The sequence below is a fragment of the Giraffa tippelskirchi genome, chromosome 6 (genome assembly GCF_054371585.1).
Source record: "Giraffa tippelskirchi isolate mGirTip1 chromosome 6, T2T-mGirTip1v1.2.pri, whole genome shotgun sequence".
In the NCBI taxonomy this organism is placed as follows: Eukaryota; Metazoa; Chordata; class Mammalia; order Artiodactyla; family Giraffidae; genus Giraffa; species Giraffa tippelskirchi.
In genome coordinates, this window is record NC_137280.1 from 10,785,543 (window position 1) to 10,807,676 (window position 22,134).

At 38.8% G+C, this 22,134-nt stretch overlaps 1 protein-coding gene across 5 annotated transcripts in view; it reads right to left on the bottom strand.

The window, feature by feature from the left end:
- Window positions 1-1,222: 1,222 nt before the first annotated feature.
- RAD54B (RAD54 homolog B) overlaps window positions 1,223-22,134 on the bottom strand; it is a 120,356-nt gene continuing 99,444 nt past the window's right edge. For 4 of the 5 annotated variants that reach the window (XM_081496963.1, XM_081496965.1, XM_081496962.1 and 1 more), the window contains 6 exons: window positions 20,916-21,206; window positions 14,689-14,864; window positions 9,356-9,617; window positions 7,789-7,855; window positions 7,404-7,601; window positions 1,223-1,659 (listed from right to left, as the gene is read on the bottom strand). In XM_081496963.1, coding sequence (XP_081353089.1) covers window positions 1,442-1,659; window positions 7,404-7,601; window positions 7,789-7,855; window positions 9,356-9,617; window positions 14,689-14,864; window positions 20,916-21,206 — 1,212 coding nt within the window. In that variant the 3' untranslated portion in view covers window positions 1,223-1,441. The remainder of the gene's footprint in view (window positions 1,660-7,403; window positions 7,602-7,788; window positions 7,856-9,355; window positions 9,618-14,688; window positions 14,865-20,915; window positions 21,207-22,134) is intronic. The other variant, XR_014055814.1, reaches the window with a different exon arrangement.

Consider the following 22,134-nt stretch of genomic DNA (forward strand, 5'->3'; position numbering starts at 1 on the left):
AGTCGCTTAGCTTTTTCAAAAGATTTTATACCTGAGAATAATGTGATACAAGATACATACTGAAGACAGTTTTACACGTTAAGCCTCATATAAGAAGCCTATTCAGAGAGTCCAGAAATGACGTTTTTGCTTTTTATTAGTTGATTACTTCCTTTCTGACAAACTTGGTCCCCAAAATGCCAGTTTATGAATCACAGATGTACAAATGTCCAGGCGTACATGTCCGTGTGTGTTTAGTCGCTCAGTCGTGTCCGACTCTTTGCAACCCCATGGACTGTAGCCCACAAGGCTCCTCTGTCCATGGGATTCTCCAGGCAAGAATACTGGAGTGGGTTGCCATGCCCTCCTCCAGGGAATCTTCCCAACCCACTGATAGAACCCAGGTCTCTTACGTTGCAGGTAGATTCTTTACCATCTGAGCCACCAGGGAAGCCCAAGAATACTGGAGTGGGTAGCCTATCCCTTCTCCAGGGGATCTTCCCGACCCAGGAATTGAACCAGGGTCTGCTGCATTGCAAGCGCATTCTTTACCACCTGAGCTACTAAGGAAGCCCACAAATGCTCAGGCATGGCACTACAAATCTAAAGAACTTAGATTTGATGATAATTGAATCTTTACTCAAAACCTTAAGACCATATTCAGTCTAAAAGAAATTTCCCTAAAAGGAATCAAAAGCTGATTATAGGAGCCCTAACTGGAGATTAAATGAGTAATTCCTTTCTCTTTGCAGACTTCAGTCTTGGAAAGCTTGCTTTGTACATTAATGTCAACAATTCCTACAGAAACCTTTGACATGATGGTAGCTGAACCATGGTCCAGTGAATACACAATGCTTGGTGGACATGGCTTTACAGACCGCGTGTCAGTCCCCTAGGAGTCAGAGGTCCCAGATTAGAAACCAGAGCTTTGAAGTGTCCAATGCTCCTCCCGATCCAGTCACGACCTACACACCATTCTCACCCAAACTGCCCTGCAGGAACTGTTGCATCACATCTTCAGCATCTGCAGTCCTAGTCTCTCATTCTCTTTCTCGTTTGAGCTACAGTTTAAACTTATCAAAGTTTTCAATTGTCTCCCACATCTATGACTACAATTCCTAATCAATTAAGCTTTCCCAAAGACAAGAAACTGGGCATTTTACCTTTTAATATTCCTTATGAAAATTCTTTAGAAAGCACTTAATAAAAGTGCACAAATTATGGAATTATTGATAAGCAATTATAGGATGATAGAAGTATGCTTTTAATGTTTCAATATTTAGGAACATATACAAAACATTAAACAAGTCAGTTTTAACTACTATATCAAAACTATAATATAGTGTGCAACAAAATACATTATTATAATTAAAATAATTCTATTTGTTTTCCAAAAGCACATTTACTTACTAGATTAATTTTTTAAAGGGGAAGCAAAGTAATGTCATAAAGTAATATTTCATTATACAGCAATAGTTTGATTGGTTATATTTTGAAAAAAGAATGATACATTTTCTCTTATTCTTTCAAGAAAAGGATCTGTAAGATTTAAATGATCTCCAGGAAAATGTTTCCATTGCTTCAGTTGTGACATGGAGAGAGGCTTCAGGGAGTCAGACTTCTGTTGATGTGGACCAAGCTGACAATTTCTAGACACAGAGAGTTTTTCCAATGTATCACCTGAAATAGGTAAAACAATAAGAAAATTCTTAGGCCAATCAATATTCTATTATATACAATACTTTTTTATTATATAATGAGTTTGTGTGATTTATTACGTTTGGTTACCATAGTTCATGTTAAGATGAGCAAATTCAATTAATTCATTCCCTCTACAAATATTCATAAATTGTTTATTATGTGCTGATTTGAGCAATGAGGGCCAAAGTGGTCAACAAAAATAGACATGGTCTAATAGAGACCAATAGACATGGTCTCTGACTTCAAGGACCTTATGGTCTAACAAGAGAACGACACATTAAACATTATAAATAATCATCCAGAGAGATAGACGTATTATAGGTCCACAATTTCTTATCTAAAAGCCTGTGGGGCCAGATATGTTGCCCAATTTAGAATATAATTGCAACAATCTGGGATAACACTCCATAATCAAATTCATTAATAAGCTATAGCAAGAACAGTTGTACAAAAGAGATTAAAGACCATCGATAAATTCACATAAATTTAGCTAAGGTTTCTGCCACCAAATAAGATTGTTGCAAACTTATGAAGGGGCGGGGGGTGGGGAACAACTTTTGGTCTTTCAAGCTTTCTAGATTTCAAAAATGGAAATAAGGAACTGTGGAGCCACATTACAAATAGAGCTAAAGGTATGAAGCTAAGACACAGGGGGCTATGAGCATGTATAACAAGAGAAGCTGACCTGTGTTATTAAGATCTGAAGGATGACAGAGTGGCCACAATGGCAAAGTAGGAAGACCCTGAGCTCGCCTTCTCTCATGGGCACACCAAAAAGTTCTACTATGTAACTGTTACAAGACCAACAGCAAAGATTTCCCACAATTAAAGACAGAAGGAACTACAAGCAGATGGGTAGGAGAGGCAGAGATGCAGTCAGGACCCACAACCCTCAGTAGGTGACCCACAAACGGGAGGATAATCACAATTGCAGAGGTTCTCCCCAAGGAGCAAGGGGCCTGAGGCCCATGTCAAGCTCTCCAGCCTGGGGGTCCTGCACAGGGAAGATGAGTCCCCAAAACATCTGCTTTGAAGACCAGAGGGAACTGCATATGGGAAAGCCAGAAGACTATAGGAAATAGAGACTCCACACTCAAAAGGCTCATGCAAAATCTCACATGCTAAAAGTCCCAGGGCAGAGGCAGTGATTTGAAAAGAATGAAAAGAACCAGTGTCAGATCCACTTGCTGATCTTGGAAAGCCTCCTGGAGAAGCAGGAGCCAACTGGAATCCCCATGGGAACAGCCACTCTGGGGAGCTCATTATTCCCACAAGGGCATTGATGCTGGCGAGCACCATTTTGAAGTTCTCCCTCTAGCCTATCAGAACCAGGGGCTTACCTGCCCACCAGCAAGCCAACACCAGTCCCAGAAACCATAGGCCAAGCAGCTAGACAAATAGGAACCTGGCCCACCCACCAGGAGGCCAGCACACCCTCTATGATGCTCTGGGCCACACAGCCAGCCGAACCAGGACGTGGCAGTGAATGGGCTGGAGCCACTGCACGAGGCGAGTCTGGCAGCCAACTGGGCCAGGGACCGGCCCCACCTCCCAGGGCACCCACTCTGTCTGCCCCACAACAGGAGGAGCCATGCAGCCCCTAGAGGGGGCACCCGAGATATAGCTACGGTGACCAGAGGGGAGTGCGCTGCAGGGCCCCACTGCATGTCTCCTACATAAGGCCACTTCTCCAAGATTAGGGAAAACCCAACCTATTTAATACACAAAAATAAACACAGAGGCAAAATGAGGAGACAGAAGGATATGTTCCAAACAAAGAAATAAGATGAAACCCCAGAAGTACTAAGAGAAGTAGAGATAAGCAATCTACCCAACAAAGAGTTCAAGGTAATAATCATAAAGATGCTCAACAAACTCAGGAGATGAGTGGTGAGAAGTTTAACAAGAGCTAGAAAACAGAGAGAAGAACCCAATGGAGCAGAAGATACAAAAGCGAGGCTGCTTTGAGAATTAGGAGACAGTAGGATAATACCTCGAAAGTACTGACCAAAGGAGAAAAACCAAAACATTAAAAAGCCCTATCAACTAGAACTGCACATCCAGCAAAGAAAGAATTTAAGAAAGGGAAAAAACACTTTGAAAAAATACTGAGAGACTTAACCACTAACAGACCCTTGTTGGGGGAAAAAACAAAAAATGAAAAGACAGACAGTAGAAATGAATAAAAATATATCAGTAATTATACTTAATGTAAATAGACTGAATGCTCTAGTTGAAAGAAAACATCAGACTGGATAAAAAAGAAAATCCAGGCTCATGCTGTTTAAATGAGAGTTACCTAAAACAATACAGAAAGATTTAATGTAAAAGAATGGGAAAAGATGTATCAGATAAATACTAACAATGAGAAAGTCAGTGTAACATATTAACAGAAGATAAAATGAAAGCAAAAGACATTAAGGATAAAGCAATCCCTACATAATAAAAATATAAATAATAATAAAATAAATAATAATGATAACATTTCACAAACATATAAAATATATAAAGCAAAAATTGACAGAACAATGAGAAACAGACAAATTCACTGTCATACTGTAAGATTTTAATGTATTTCTTAATAACAGACACATCTAACAAAGTATTAGGTTATTAACAGAAAAATGGGCAAATGTTATGAACAGGTGGTTCACATAAAGAAAATACAGCTCTTAACCATAGAAAAACATTCTCAACTTCACTCATAGCAAAAGAAAATTAAATTAAATTAAAACTAGACAAACAAACCAGTTTTTACTCTCAGACTGGCAAAAACCCAAACATTTGATAATCCTAAATTGGGAAAGCTGTGGGGAAATAGTATACTGTTGTTGGGGTATAAATGATACAACCTCCACTCCAGTGGAAGGCACCTTAGCAGGACCTATCCAAATTACAAATGCACATATTCTCTGACAGAGCAACACTGATAATTAACCTTATGAGATATTTGAACATATGGAAAAATATGTATGAATGAAGATGCATACTGACTGAAAAGAACCTAATTACACAGCTGTGAGGTTAGATGAATAAATTATGGTCTATTCATTCAATGGAGGGTTATGCAACTGAGGGGAAAAAAAGAATGAGGAAACTCTTTCTGTAATGATACAGAAAGATCTTGAGGTATACTACTAAATGAAAAAGGTACAGAATCATACACATACTACACTATCCCTTATGAAGGGCGGGGGGGAACTGGGCAATAATATTTATTCAGAGTTCCTTGCATATGTATAAAAATACATTTAGGATACACAAAAAACTAGTAACAGTGTTTCTTATAGGGCAGCAGGACTAGAAACTAGACAGATGAGGGCATTACAGAAGGAAGTATTTCCACCATATACATTTTATACTTTCAAATAGCTTTCATATGTAAACATTACCAATTTTCCAGTTAAATTAGCAAATTTTTAAATCTTTAAAATGAGAAAAAACTAATTTGGTAACAGAAACTTTGACTAATATGGCAGAACTCTAAACTAAGTAATTAAGAGAATACAAATGATTTTCATGCACAAGAGAAACATTTACTAACTGAACACACCAGGCCATACACCAAGTCTCTACAGTTGCCAAAGAATCAATATCATGCAGACCATACTCGGAACTACAGTGCAGTAGCCAGAATTCAATGACAAAAACTAAAATACATTTTAAAACATACTTTTAAATAACTCATGAGCCAAAGAAGAAATCATAATGGAAGATAAAGAACATTTAGAACTGAAAAATAAAAAGACAGCATATCAAAATTATGAGATGCAGCTTAGTAGAAAATTTACAGCCTTAATACCCATTTTAGAAAAGACGACTGAAAGTCATTAAGCTAAGGATTCAACTTTAGAAAATAAGGAAAAAATCAGATAAATACAGGGCAAACAAAAGAAATAATTAAAGTAGAAAAAACCCCACACAATAGAGGAGATTAATGTTGACTATATAAAGTATAAATTATTTCATGTTAGTCTTACACGGTTTCACTTCTTAAACTCATCTCAATACAATTATCAAGTGACTTCCAACTTCCGGACACTGTTGCCCAAGTGCTACTTCCAATCGAGTTCCTATCTGAATGGTGTTCATTCTGGGGGGTTGACATTTTCAGCCTCATTTAAGCAGCACAAGCAGTGTGTGAAGTACTAAGAAGCATGGTGGCTTACGCGTCCTGTCCAGAAAGTATGACCTCATTAGGAATAAGCTGTACACAAAATAAACAGCAGGATTAGCCTGTCAGTGTGTGTGTGTGCGTGAAATAGAAATTAGGATTAAAAACATTTCTCTAATTCTTAAATCATTATCATCAGGATTTGACAGATTTTTACTAAATAAGTCAAATTTTCCACAACTGATTCTGAAATAAGCTAAATTGAGAGAACTAACAGGGTTCTAATTAAAATTTTCTCTCCTAGAGTAATGGAAATAAAAACAAAAATAAACAAATGGGACCTAATTAAAAGCAAAAGGAAACTATAAACAAGATGAAAAGACAACCCTTGGAATGTTAAAAAATAATCGCAAAAGAAACAACTGACAAAGGATTAATCTCCAAAATATACAAGTAGTTCATGCAGCTCAGTATCAGAAAACAAACAATCCAATCAAAAAAATGGGTGGAAGACCTAAATAAACATTTCTCCAAAGAAGACAAACACATGAAAAGATACTCAACACTGCTGATTATTAGAGAAACGCAAATGAAAACGACAATCAGGTATCACCTCACACTGATCAGAATGGCCATCGTAAAAAAAATCTACAGACAATAAATGCTGGAGAGGATGTGGAGAAAAGGGAGTCCTCTTGCACTGCTGGTGGGAAAGCAAAGTGATACAGCCACTATGGAGAACAGTGTGGAGATTCCTTTAAAAAACTAGGAATACAACTACCATATACCCAGCAATCCCACTACTGGGCATAAACCTTGAGAAAACCGTTATTCAAAAAGATGCCATGTTGTACCCCAATGTTCACTGCAGCACTGTTTACAAGAGCCAGGACATGGAAGAAACCCAGATGCCCACTGACATGAAAGAAGGTGTGGCACATACGTACAATGGGATGCTACTCAGCCATAGAGAGGAAGAAATCTGAGTCAGCTGAAGTGAGGTGGATGAAACTGAAGCTTGTTATACAGGGTGAAGTTAAGTTAAAAAGAGAAAAATATCGTATATTAATGCATACACATGGAATCTAGAAACATGGTACTGACGAACCTATCTGCAGGACAGGAATAGAGACAGAGACGTAGAGAAGAGACTGTGGACACGGCTGGGGCAGGAGAGGGCGGGTATGACTGCGAAGCAGCACTGACAGATCCACACTGCCATGGGTGCAACGGCTAAGCGGGAAGCAGCTGTAGGCACAGGCATCGCAGCTGGGTGCTCCGTGATGACCTGGGGGTGAGGTGGGGAGGGCATGAGAGGGAGGCTCCGGAGGGAGGGGATGCATGTATACTTATAGCTGAGTCATGTTGCTGTACAGCAGAAACCACACAACACTGTAAAGCAATTAAATTTTTTTAAAAAAAAAGGACCAAAAAAAAACATGTTTTTTCTCAAATACCCATGTTGTAGCTGCCCTAAGACCTGAGGAGAAAAAGAAAACTAACATATGCAAGTGGTCAATATTTTAGTCATTTTGTTTTTAAATATTTTCAACTGCTAAAGAGAGACCAATTAACTTCATCATCATAACAGAATTAAAATACCACTAACCTGTATGATTTTCTCCTGTACATTCACAGTCAAGCAGGTCATGAGTAATGCAATGTGAACTTTCATGCAATGTGAACAAATTTTTAAGTTCTTCCACTGAAAACTGAATATGATCAGATGTCTTGGATAGGTCTACAACTGCCCCAGAAAGACCTTGCTTACTGATCTGTCTTTGATAGATCTTTTCCTCTATTGTACCTGAAGAGAAAACATTCATTAGATTTCCTTCAGATCTTCACAGTTGTCATTTTGGTAGGGTAAAATACTTTTATTACTATACTAGCTAACAAAATAATATTCCTGATACTGAAGCACAGATTAACACACAAAATACCTTTATTTACTCAAAGAGAATACATCATTTTTCATACTGGAGGGTTACTACCTGTGGTTAGGAGTCTGTAAATATGTACAGGGTGCTTCTGACCATCTCTCCACACTCTAGACATTGCCTATAGAAAATAAATGAGAACTCTGAGAGTACAGTAGAAACTAATAACCTTCTCCACACAAACAACTTGTATTCATAAATTTAAGATTAGGAATTCTAGATTACACCTACAGCTTCAAAACACAAAGCCCAGGCATATCCAAGCATTCTGCACCTCAATTTTTTTTTCCTTAGTTAAAGAAAGGGATGAATGAACACTTGCTATGGTACTGTAAAATAACTACAGGGGGCCATGCAACAGTGAGAGGATCTATCTGCATTGAAAAAAAAATGAGATGGCAAGTTTGGGAAGTAAGAATGCAAAGAACCAAGTATAGCATGGGCATGCAGAGTTTATTCTCAGTCCAACAGGCTAATGATTCACCTCTAAGGAACCCTAGGATACCTGCAATCAGCTCAGGCTCTAGGCAGATCCCTGAGGTTTTAGGATTTATCAGTAATGCTATTTAGTAAAAGGTTGATGTTCAAACCCCGAACATTCCAAAGAAAATTCTGGCCCTCAACCAGCTTCTGAAAGCCCCTGGAATATCCTGCTTGATAAAAGCATCTTAAGTTACATGGGGTCTTGGCCCACACCAAGTTGTTTACGTTAACGATGTGATTTAGGTGGGGACTTGGGCCAGTCTGACCTTTGCAGAGGCCAATCACATAGGTATCGTGCTTACATGACCAACCTCCAACAAAAAATCTAGACATCAAGGCTTAAGTGAACTCTGGTTGACAAAATTCCATGGGTGTTGTCACTCACTGATGCTGGCAAAATTAAGTGTTGTCCATACAATTCCATAGGGAAAGGAAAACTGGAAGCTTGTACCTGCTCTCTCCTGGACTCTGCCCTATCTACCTTTTACCTGTGCTGATTTTACTCTGTATCCTTTCACTGTAATAAACCCTAACTTGAATATAACTGCTTTTCTTGATTCTGTGAGTCCTTCTAGTGAATCACTGAACCTGAGGGTTGTCTCCCGGTCCCCTAACACAGCTACCAGGTGAGGTGCAAATCTACAGGTAGAAACCTCAAAATCTGTGAAGATGGACTGAACTCTGAAGAAAACCAAAGGCTGCTTCTGAAATATTTTCCTAAGTAAGCTAATTTTATATCCTCACTATGCCTTGCACAAACACCAACCATGGCACCTATAACACCTTACTGTCCTCCCCTGATGGTCACAAGCATCCTGAAGGCCCAACTAACCACAGAGTCAAGTAGGGCTTGGAGACATACAGGCTTGGGTATGAATCCTGGCTCTGCTTCTTACAAGCTATGTGAACTGAAACAAGCTTCCATACCTTCATCTGCAAACCAGAGCTTACAACACGCACACTTGTAGGACTACTGTGAGGACTGAACAGATGTAAAGCATTTAGTAGCATGCCTGATACAAAATAAGGGCTGAATATGCAGCAGTTCTTATACTTCATCATCACCCTCATATTCCCGCAGGCACCGTATTCCCCTTCGGCATTTTATAATGTTTGTTTAATATAGAAACAGTCCTACCTGGATATCAGTAGCTGGATTCCAATCAATATCATAGAGGATTAAGTGAGATCCTCCAATAAGGTTAAGCCCCACACCACCAGCTTTTGAACTCAACAAAAAAATAAAATCAGAAGAGTATATACTATTAAAGGCATCAACAATTTGCTGCCTTTGAGAGATTGGGGTCTGTCCATCAAGTCTTGTATAAGCATATCCATGACGCTTGCAGACTTCTTGTAAAATATCCAAGGTTCGTGTATAGTTGGATACCAACACGACTCTGTCAATCAAAAAGAAAGAATCTTCATATACAACTTAGAAGCAGTATTAGATTTTGTTAATTAGAGAAAAATACTAATATTATCACTGATATTTATAGAATATCCAACAGAACTTTATATAATTAAAACATAGATTCTCTTTCAAATTCCATTTTAAAGTCAATATCTAAGAGGGAATTCCCTGGCAGTACAGTGGTTAGGACTCTGTGCTTTCACTGCCATAGGCATGGACTCAATCCCTGGTTGGGGAGCTGGGATCCCACAAGGCACATGGTGTGGCAAAAAAAAAAAACCTAAGAGACTTTCAGTTTAAAGATAATGGAGTAAACACCTTTCTGCTTTCGTTACCTTTCTTGAGTCACCCTAAGAACAGCAAGAGAATAAGAAACAGAAATACAAACTCTATCTTTGATGAAACAAGGAGAGATTTATATATGAAAACAGAGAATAGTGGAATGGTAACCTATTTAGGAGTGAAACCTAAGTGCCCAAAGAGGGAGATACAAGTTCATTCACACAGCCACATCTTGTAAAGGCAGTGCAGAAGGAAGGGGTTTAGACTGCAGCTATTACAAGAGCAAAGGTAAGTAGAACCCAGGTCCTACTCCCATGAAACTAGTTGACTTCTCTTTCTCAACTAGAATACTTACTCTCTGTGGAAAGTAAATCAAAGAAACTTAGACCAGGGAACTCTAAAGGCAGAGATATAGCAACAAACTAAAATGCAAGTCTGAGTTTCTCTCGTCTCTCATCCTCTAGCAGGCTAGCCCAGGCTTATTCACATGGTGACAAAAAGGTCCCAGGAACCCCAAGGGAGGGCAAGCCCACTGCACAAGATCTTTTCAAGCCCCCTGCTGTGCCATGTTTGCCAGCATCTCATGGGCCGATCCAAGTTAGGTGGCTGAACTCAGAGTCAGAATGGGAGATCACCCAAAGCTACACAACAAAGGAACAAGGATAGAGGGAGGGAGAACTTGAGGCCATTTTTGCAATCTACCAACATTCCTACGAAAACAATCTGTCTGTACTAATATAGGAACAACATCATTACTACTATTAGTAGTATAGGAAGAACACTCCAGTACTAATATTTCAGTCACTTTTTGCCCTTTCAATACTATTGTGTGGATGAATAACATTATCTAAACATAGCAATGGCAACCCACTCCAGTACTCTTGCCTGGAAAATCCCATGGACAGAGAAGCCTGGTAGGCTACAGTCCAGGGAGTCTCGAAGAGTCGGACACAACTGAGCGCCTTCACTTTCACTTTTCACTTTCATGCACTGGAGAAGGAAATGGCAACCCACTCCAGTATTCTTGCCTGGAGAATCCCAGGGACAGAAGAGCCTGATGGGCTGCTGTCTAGGGGGTCACACAGAGTCGGACAGACTGAAGCGACTTAGCAGCAGCAGCAGCAGCAAACACAGTTTTTCTGATACAGCTTTACTGGACTGGAGGAAGTCTGGTTTAGAATATTTTTCCCCAACAAATTCTTACAAGACTAGATGCAGATTGACAGGAGCAGTGATTGTCCTGGTAAGGAGTCTTGGACAATCCCCTTTCAGAGGTCAAGAGCTCCCCTCCCTCCACATACATACCACTTTCAAATAAGGACAGTATTTTTATGGTTATTTTACCGTCCCTAAAAGCAGTTGAAACCTGCAGGCAAGGTTGCCATGTGAGGTAGAGTGCAAGGTGTACCCAGCACAAGAGTGTCCAACCAAGATGTACAGGGGTTGGAATTCAGCATGAACTCTGCTCACTAGGTTTCAAGCCATGCATGAATGCAACAACCAGGAGGGAAGAGGAACTTTTTAAATTTTGAAGTATCTTTTTTAGAAATTCCATATAAGGGCCACCATCCAGACAAGTCAAGGGTTCTAATTCATCTTAATATACACAAAAGCCCTGTGAAAGAGTTCAGCCTGTAAAGACACAACTATGTAGTTCCAGTTAATGATAGCACAGTAGACCAAGTACAGACAGTAATACAATCCCTGAAATCAAACACTGTGAGCAACTTATAACTACATACTTTAAAGGTTTGTACATAGGCAGTTCAGCTGTGGCAAATCTGACCTCCATACCCAATTGGCCATATAAGAAGGAAAAAAGGCTACAACTCAACAACAACAACAACAAACCAACCCAATTAAAAAATGGGCAAAGGATTTGACATCTTCCAAAGAAAATATACAGATGGTCAACAAGTACATCAAAAGATGCCCAACATCACTAATTACTGTGTGTGCGTGGGTGCAGGTGTGCACTTAAGTCACTCAGTTGTGTCCAACTCTTTACGACCCCATGGACTGTAGCCTGCCAGGCTCTTCTGTACATGGAATTTTCCCAGTAAGAATACTGGAGTGGGTTGCCATTTCCTGCTCCAAGAGATCTTCCTGACCCAAGGATCAAACATACATGTCTTACATCTCTTGCACTGGCAGGCAGATTCTTTACCACTGTGCCATTTGGAAAGCCCCCATTAATTACTAAGGAAATGCAAATCAAAACCACAATGAGATATCATCTTACACCCATTAGGATATCAAAAACAAAACAAAAAATAGCAATACTGGTGAGGCTGTTGAGCAACTACAACCCTTGTGCACTCTTGGTGAGAATGTAAAATGGTGTGGTCACTGCAAAAAAGAGTATGGAGGTTCCTTAAAAAATTAAAAAGAGAATTATCCTATGATCCAACAATTCTATTTGTGGACATGTATCCAAAGGAATCGAAAACAGGGTCTCAAAAAGACACTGATACACTCATGTTCACAGCAACATTATTCACAATAGCCAAAGGTGGAAGCAACACAATGGTCTATAGGCAGATGAATAGGTAAACAAAATATCATATACATACAGTGGAATATTATGCAGCCTTAAAAAGGAAAGAAATTCTGACACATGTTAGAACATGGATGAACTCTGAGGACATTATGCTAAGTAGAATAAGCTAGTCATAAAAAGACAAAACATCATATGATTTCACTTATATAAGGTACCTACAGTAATCAGATTTATGGAGACAGAAATTAGACAGGTGGTAACACACTAGTATATATAAAATATTATCCAATAAAACATTTTAATCCAACTGCATTAAAGAGTTCACAGAAAGTTTCCTTATTTTAGTTGCTTCATTATTATGAAAAAAGCAAATAACACTATTAATGCTCCAAAGAGGTGAAGCAGACTTCTTGACAATTAAATATAATTACTATTTTGCAAACTTTTCTCTGTATTTTTGCATTTAAAATGTTTTAGTATCTCCTACAAGGATAATTAAGACGCTGTCCCTGCACTACAGGTGCTGAAATAGAAGAGAACTACTGATTGCAGTATAGCATGAGAGGAGCCCCGTCAGAGGGAGGTACGCGACTCAAGGGGAGCACAGACGAGGGGCTGCTAACTCAGCACGAGCCCAGGGGCTTCCAAGAGGAGGAAGCATCTGACCTGAGTCTCAATGAAGAGAAGGTTGGCCAGGAGAATGAGAAGTGGAGCTACTTCAGGCATAGGAACCTGCAACAGGTAAGAAGAGAGGTGAGAAGCAGAGCAAATTATAGGTTCTGCAAATAGATTCTGGTATAATTGGACAACATGAAAGTGTGAAAGAGTCAAGAGGGATAAGGCTGGAAAAGGAGGTACCTACCACCCATGTCATGAAGAGTCTTGACCAATGTGCTATAGAGTTGAGAAATTTCTGGAAGGCGATTGGGAATCTTTGAATGATTTTTAAGAAAAGAAGTGACGTGTTCACATTTGTATTTAAAAAAATATACAATTTAGGGCATAATGATATGCAACGGGATTGAACACAGAGGAATACAGTTTATACGAGACCACCACAACCCAATTGTAATTACAAGAATCAAAACAAAAATCTTGGTGCTGAAGAGCAGTAATTAACACAACAGTGTAATCCAACCAGACCTCAAAAATAAATTTTAAAAAATATTTAAAACTCAAAACAGGTGCTAAAAAAATTCTTGGTACCAGAAAACAAATGGATTCCTGAGATCAAGAAATAAAATCAATAGACTGTAGTGACTGATGACACTGGGAAAGTACATGAGAAAAGAGAGTCTAGAATGATGACAGCTTTTTCTTTGTGTATGGTACCATTCATCAAGCCAAGGAACAGTGAGAAAAGATTTAGGCTTGCAATGGCAAAGTGATGAAGCTGGTTTGGTACATGAGAAGGCTGAGATCTAGACAGATTTAGATTCCATTAAACTGAGGCTTGAACTAGAGATACAGATTCGGAATCAACACTATATGGCTGATAGCTGAAACTAGGGGAATAGAACTAAGGCAGGAAGGATGTTTAGAGTGAGAAGGAGGCTGAAGAGAATGTCCTCAGGAGTATCAACATTTAAGGACAGAAAAAGAAGGATTCTTAAAGAGATAAAGAAATGAGTTAGGGGCTTCCCTGGTCGCTCAGTGGTAAAGAATTCACCTGCCAAGGTAGGAGACATGGGTTCGATCCCTGATGCAGAAAGATCCCACATCCTATGGAGTAACTAAGCCAGGGTGCCACAACTATTGAGCCTTCGCTCTAGAGCCTGGAAGCTGCAATCACTGAGCCCACGTGCACAGCTACTGAAGCCCGCACGCCCTAGGGCCCATATTCCCCAATGAGAGAAGGCAAAGCAACAAGACGCCTGTGCACCGCAACGAGAGAGGAGCCCCTGCTCACTGCAACTAGAGAAAGCCCGTGCAGCAATGAAGACCCAGCACAACCAAAAGTAAACAAATTTAAAAACAGAAAATTAAAAAAAAAAAAAAAGGAAAGAAGTTAGGTATTACATATCAAAAGATATCTCTAGGGTTTTTTAAATATAGGTATTTACATTTAGTTTTTCTTAGATAAAAACTTATAGGCACATTGGTAATGATAAGTTTATTAAAGACTAGGGGCTGACCATGCCCCCAAAGAAGAAAACAACTTATTTTTAATGTTTTCTTCTTTTCAAAAAGAGGCAGTGAGCGGAGGGAGTAAGGACATGGTCTAAGCTGAAATCCCATAAGCACGTAGAAGCGGTTTATCAAACTGCCCTCTTACTTTTCAGCAGGACGAAGTTCGCGGATAACGGCCAAGAGCTTGGACAGCACCTGCAGTTTCCCGGACTCTTCCTCAGTAAACATGATCGGGTTGTAATCAGCAGGGAACACATTCATCAAGCCTTCATAGAGATTTCTTTCTTCACTCTCATCCCAAGTTGAGTTGCTTTCTTTTTCCTATTCAAAAGGATGATTGTCAACCCTGGTTCATGTTTTCTAAACTGAGGGGAAAAAATGCTAAAATTATGGGTAAAAAAACTGAAGCTTAATAGCCACCTGAAAAGCCCACTCTAATTGTTATGTAAATCTTTAAAGGTCACAATTTGGCCATGTTTGATTACACTGATTACAGAGCAGTTCTAATGTCTCCAAAATGCCTGCTCCCTGAACCCCACAAGTGCAGTATCATTGCCGACGTGTGATTGAGGGGGAGGTGGGTAGCAGAGAAATAAATGGGAGGAAAACAGAGGGCAGACAGTGCTAGGAAATCTACGCTCTCCGAAACCCCGAGGCTCCTCATCATTGCTGCCTCCTTTTCTCTCTTCTTCCCTCCTCCTCTCCCTGCTGTTCCTTTTCTCTCCTGATTTGCAGGCTCACACAGCACCTTCCAGGTGATACTCAAACTCAAACATAATAGTTGACTCAATCTTATCCACTTCTTCTACAAGAAGGAATAATTCTGCCAAGAAGTTAACAGAGAAATTTACTGTTAGTTACAATATTTTGGCTTTTTTACAAAAAGTTTTTGTATATTATTCCAAAGAGATTATCACCACCTCTGAAATTCCCCCTGCCAAAACTGCCTAGCTGACATGTGAACACAAAACTGGAGATTACATTTGTTAATGACTGCATCACTTTTTTAGATTAAATTTCTGGGACTGGCAGTCTCCTCACTCTCTCCCACATTTACCAGATTTATCACTGTTCTTGAAACTTTGTTCAGCCTACTCCCCCTGCCTGGAATGTTGTATCACTTTTTTAAAATTTTGTCCAATTATCCCACCCCTATAAACACTTGAGGACCCAATGCAAATCCCACTTGGTTACTCAGACACCTTTCTGGGGACATTGAGTCTTAAATGTTATGGTTACACAGTACGTTTCAACTTTGAATTTATCTAGTTGTGCAATTAACAATATATTTTTTTATAATTCCCTAATGCTTTAATGTGTGTTGTAATCTTTCATTAATAATACTGGAAACATCTTAAGGGCAGTGAATCCTGTAGCATAAAATGCTTGGCACAAAGTACTAATTTTAATTTGGCTTATTCCCAAAACAGCAATATTTGTGTAAAATCACTTGATTAAAAATACTTGGAACCCTAAGATATTTACATAACTGGGATATATATGAGAGGAGAGATGGTTGCTGGCTGCTTTGGGTTAGGTTTCCTACACAATGCCTACACCTTGGCAGAGTTACCAAAGGACGACAGACCCAGGGTCCAATCCACAGCTTTTCATGTTCAGAAACTTGCATATGCTTAAACTCTAGGGAAATGAGCCACACTAACCAAATTAAGAGACTAAATCAGACTATAAATTATATAAATTTATTGACCTATAAATGAGACCTGCCTATTTAAACCGACTGGTCTATGCATTCTGTCCTATAAATGGTCCACGAGGAAACCACATTATTAGCACTAAGTTAAACCAAACATTAAACCAAACTACAAGGGAGATGAATGATCCTAAGGCACAAGAGTTCTTAGCCAGGAGCACATAATCAGAATCACTTGCGGCAGCTTTTTCAAAATCTTCATGACTGGGTCCTACTCTCAAAGAATCTGAACTGGCTCACAAGTGTCTGGAGTGACAAATGTACTCTTAAGAGCTTCCCTGAAGACTGTAATGTATACTCCTAATTAAGAATCGATTAACAGATAATACCTTTATGCTGAGACAGTCTGATTCATGGAGGTGCATCACAGAGATTTACCAGTTAGACTCTCCAATTTAACTAGACAAGGCAATCTCTTCTCTGACTCTATGCAACCCAATACTCTCCTTATAAGAAAATACACATATATCATATATAAGAAGATACACAGAAATACACAACTCTTGTAAGTTGTGACTTATAATATTTTTATTGGTTATATCCATGCATATTTCCTGAAGAGAACCCCAACATTTTGATTGAACTTGGGAAACAATCTAGTATCAGTTGGAATACATTTATTAAGCCATTGCTTAAAGGTTACTTATATACATGAAAGGCTCATTTCAGCCATTTTTTATTGATCCTCATTTGCTATGATGTTACAGAGGCAGGAAGTTTGTAGTATACTCTGCCTGTTATTAGTTAAGCAGTGCATTCTGGGCCATCATAGGTTTTTTTCTTTTAAGGAAGAATGCTGACTTCTTTTTTGCTGGGCATCATGCCCAAAGAGTTTAATTTTTATCACTGTGTACAGAATCTGCTCCTTTAAAAGTTGCCTAATAAACTGTTATAATCCTGTCGACTACAGAGTTATAGAAAGCTGACTTCTCCTATGAGAAACTCTGTAAATATAATCCAGTGTAGGAATAAACATGGAGAAATGTGACAGAACACTGCGTCTCCTAAATACATAATTAATGACCTCCGCATAACATAGCACCCACAGGTTTTCTTTTCATTTGTTTACAAATTATTTTACTGTTTAAAGAAAAATAAAAGAAGAAAAATTAAGAGTGAGTTGGGGATAGTAGGGTATTAACGCTGCTGCTGCTGCTAAGTCGCGTCAGTTGTGTCCAACTCTGTGCGACCCCATGGACAGCCCACCAGGCTCCCCTGTCGACAGGATTCTCCAGACAAGAACACTGGAGTGGGTTGCCATTTCCTTCCTCAATAGGATATTGTTACTGTACAACTTCCATGACCAGGCATTCTGCTAGGTTCTTTCCATATCCTTTCATCAAATTGCCCCAGTAACATTATCAGGAGGTTATTATTATCTCTGTCTTTCAGTTAAGACAAACTAAGTCTCACAGACATAACTTGGTCATGATTGAACCTGCTTTTAGTTAAACAAGTAGTACAGAAAAAGAATTCCAAGAAGGCAAAGTGGTTGTCTGAGGAGACTTTACAAATACCTGAGGAAAGAAGAGAAGCACAAGGCAAGGGAGAAAGGGAAAGACATACCAAACTGAATGCAGAATTCCAGACAATAGCAAGGAGATATAATAAAGCCTTCTTAAGTGAACAATGCAAACAAATAGTGAAAAACAATAGAATGGGAAAGACTAGAGATCTCTTCAAGAAAACTAGAGATAGCAAGGGACCATTTCATGTAAGGATGGGCATGATAAAGGACAGAAATGGTAAGGACTTAACAGAAGCAGAAGAGATTAAAAAGAAGTGGTAAAAATACACAGAAGAACTATACAAAAAAGGTCTTAATGACCCAGAAAATCACAATGGTGTGGTCCCTCACCTAGAGCCAGACATCCTGGAGTCAAGTGGGCTGTAGGAAACATCACTACGAACAAAGCTAGTGATGGTGATGAAATTCCAGGTGAGCTATTTCAAATCCTAAAAGATGATGCTGTGAAAGTGCTGCCGTCAATATGTCAGTAAATTTGGAAAACTCAGTAGTGGCCACAGGACTGGAAAAGGTCAGCTTTCATTCTAATCACAAAGAAAGGCAATGTCAAAGAATGTTCAAACTATCCTACAATTGTGTTCATTTCACATGCTAACAAAGTTACGCTCAAAATCCTTCAAGTTAGGATTCAGCCATAGGTGAACCAAGAACTTCCAGATGTCCAAGCTGTGTTTAGAAAAGGCAGAGGGACCAGAGCTCAAATTGCCAACATTTGTTGGATCATAGAGAAAGGAAGGAGATTCTGAAAAACATCTACTTCTGCTCCACTGACTGTGCTAAAGCTTTTAACTGCATGGATCACAACAAACTGGAAAATTCTTAAACAGACAGGAATATTAGGCTACCTTACCTGTCTCCTGCGAAACCTGTATGCAGGTCAAGAAGAAACAGTCAGAACCAGACACAGAACAAAGGACTGGTTCAAAATTGGGAAAGGAGTATTTCAAGGCTATATACTGTCACACTGCTTATTTAACTTATATGCAGAGTTGTTGCTGTTGTTCAGTTGCCTAGTCGTGTCTGACTTTCTGTGACCCCATTACTGCAGCACTCCAGGCCTCTCTGTCCCTCACCATCTCCTAAAGTTTGCCCAAGTTCATGTTCATTGCATCGGTGATGCCATCCAGCAATCTCATCCTCTGATGCCCTCTTCTCCTTCTGCCCTCAATCTTTTCCAGCATCAGGGACTTTTCCAGTGAGTCAGCTGTTTGCATCAGGTGGCCAAAGTACTGGAGTTTCAGCTTCAGCATCAGTCCTTCCAATGTACTTTGCATGATATGCTGAGTACATCATGCAAAATGTAGGACTGGATGAATCACAAGCTGGAATCAAGACTGCCAGGAAAAATATCAACAACCTCAGATATGCAGATGATACCACTCTCATGGAAGAAAGAAAAGAGGAATTAAATAGCCTCTCGATGAGGTCAAAGAGGAGAGTGAAAAAGCTAAGAATATTCAAAAAACTAAGATCATGGCATCTGGTTCCATCACTTCATGACATATAGAAGGAGCAAAAGTGGAAACAGTGATGATTTTCTTTTCTTGGGCTCCAAAATCATGGCAGATGGTGACTACAGCCAGGAAATTAGAAGACACTTGCTCCTGGGAAAAATAGCTATAACAAACCTAAAGAGTGTATTAAAAAGCAGAGATATCACTTTGCCAACAAAGGTTCATATAGTCAAAGCTATGGTTTTTCCAGTGGTCATGTATGGATGTGAGAGATGAACCATAAAGAAGACTGAGCACTGAAGAATTGCTGCTTTCGAATTGTGGTGCTAGAGAAGACTCTTGAGAGTCCCTTGGACAGCAAGGACATCAAATCAGTTAATCCTGAAGGAAATCAACCCTGAATATTCACTGTAGGAATGATGCTGAAGCTGAAGCTCCAATACTTTGGCCACCTGATACTAAGAGCCAACTCAATGGAAAAGACCCTGATGCTGAGAAAGACTGAGGGCAGGAGGAGAAGGGGACGACAGAGGATGAGATGGTTGGATGGTATCACCAACTCAATAGACATGAATTTGGGCAAACATCCGGAGATAGTGAAGGACAGGGAAGCCTGGCATGCTGCAGTCCATGGGGTTGCAAAGAGCTGGACATGACTTAGCGACTAAGCAACAACATCAGAGTAGGGACTGATACTTAGTTTCAACTCCAAAATAGAAAGTTCTCACTATAGCCCAAACTGCCTTCTGTTCATAACCAAATGGTCAGCTCAACTATGTAGCCATTAAAAACCATATTTGTAGAAGGCATCTAATGTGGGGAAATGACTATAATTTATTTGGTTAAAAAAACATTTTTAAATAATAAGCATAGCATCATTAGAATTAAGTTTCTCTAGAAAGACTACACATGCGTATCTTTAAGCTCCTATTTTCTCACCAAAAAATGGGGATGGTAATAATACTTATTCCATAAAATTTTGTGAAGATAAGTAAAATAATATTTGAAGAGTACTTAGTGTTTGATACATGTAAGTATTTAATAAGCATCAACTAAGATTATTATTATTAATACCAAATGCGGTTTCCTCTAGCTGAAGAGCTTTACCTCTTTATAACAAATTCCTCAATGTGGTATTGCCAGGCCACAAGTTACATAAAATTTTAAGGTTTTTGATACACATTGCTAAACTGTCTCCCAGTTGGACCAATTTACATTCTAACCAGTAGATGATTTTTATTTTCTTCTTTGTGATTTTCATGAATTTCGTACAATAATCATGTATTACTTTTATAATGAGGAAAAAATAAATTATTTCTTAATGGTGGATTGTGTTGTGCCAAACCAAACAAACTGACTGGCTTTATTAACATAAAATAGGAAAGGAAACCAGGGCCAAGCATTAGGTGAGGCACCAGAGGGCATGGGACACAAAATCCAGAAGGAAGACCCTCAAGTCCAGTTCATCCCTCGTTCAGCTCTATGAATGAGGACATGCTCTGAAGAACAAGCAGAAGGATGGATGAGCTCTAGAGAAGAATCACACCGGAGAGGCTGCACAGCTTTTGGAGAACACACAAATGTAACCTCAGGGACTAGTCTCATTTGCCCTCTTGGGTTCATATGACACAGAACCCTCAGCTCATATTCCTGACACAGTCTCACACACTACTTACCTTTATTGAGCTGAACAAAAGGCAGGGGTGATTGCACAGTTTTTTAAGAGCTCCAATACATATTAGATGAGAAGTATTTTCCAACAATCCTTGAAGACAGAATCTGATGGCCTGAGAATTTAACAGTTTTCTATAAAGTTCAATCTGTAGGGCTCCTGGTCGGCAAAAGACTACATTCTCTATTTTAGGAGGGAGATATTTATTTATGACTTCTTGGGTTCTTCTAAGGATGAAGAGTCCAGTGAGGCAAGTAAGTTCAGCTGCTCTTTGCTCTCCTAACTCCCTTTCTTCCTATGGAAAAATAGCAGACTCAAAAGTGTTTTAGACAAAAAAAAAAAAAATACATGCAGTTAAAAAGAATATTAAACATTTTATCATGATCAAACACTTACTAATTGCTTCCCTTCAGATTTATTTTAAACAAAAATTATTTGAAATACAGTTTAGAATAGAAAAACCAACAATCATCTCTTTAAATGTTTAGCATAATCATTTAATTAAGTGAAGCCACAGTCTCTGAATCCTTGCTTGTTTGGCTATTGCCACCACTGAGAACCACTGGAAATCAATAATCTACAAACTGAATTATTTGAAAGTAAGCTTTTATGTGAAGATACAATGGTACAATAGTCTTATTATCAAAGCACTAAAAAAGCAAATTCTTGGGAGAAAATATTTTCACAATTACTGACCCTAAAACAAAGCCTTTAAGAAATTACTGGCACAAGGCACTGCTAACTCTGTAAAAATCATTACACAGTCTGTTCATATATAACAGCACATCTTTAAAGTCAAAATAGAGTATGAATGAAATATATGTTTAAATTCTCTACATAGAATCTTCTAGTCTTCTACACTAGAATCTTCACAGTATAAGTATATATTTGTTTCTATATAAATCATGGAAAATTTCCCTTATATTTTAAAACTATTTTCAATTTTTATTACAAAAACACTGGGTCATGGGTCAGGAAATACAGTGATACAAAAATAAGAAAATTAAAGCTAACTTTCATCAACCAGAAATAGCAAATGCTGTCAAAACTTTTTATAAATATCTTCAAAATCATTTTGTTTGCATAAATATGCAAATATATTAGATGTTTTATTTTTATTTGTTACAAAAAACATGATCTCAAACAATAAAGCTTCATGAAAACTAGAAACCAGTTTGGCTTATCATCACAGACCCCCGTGTCAGGCACTTAGCATTTGGCCC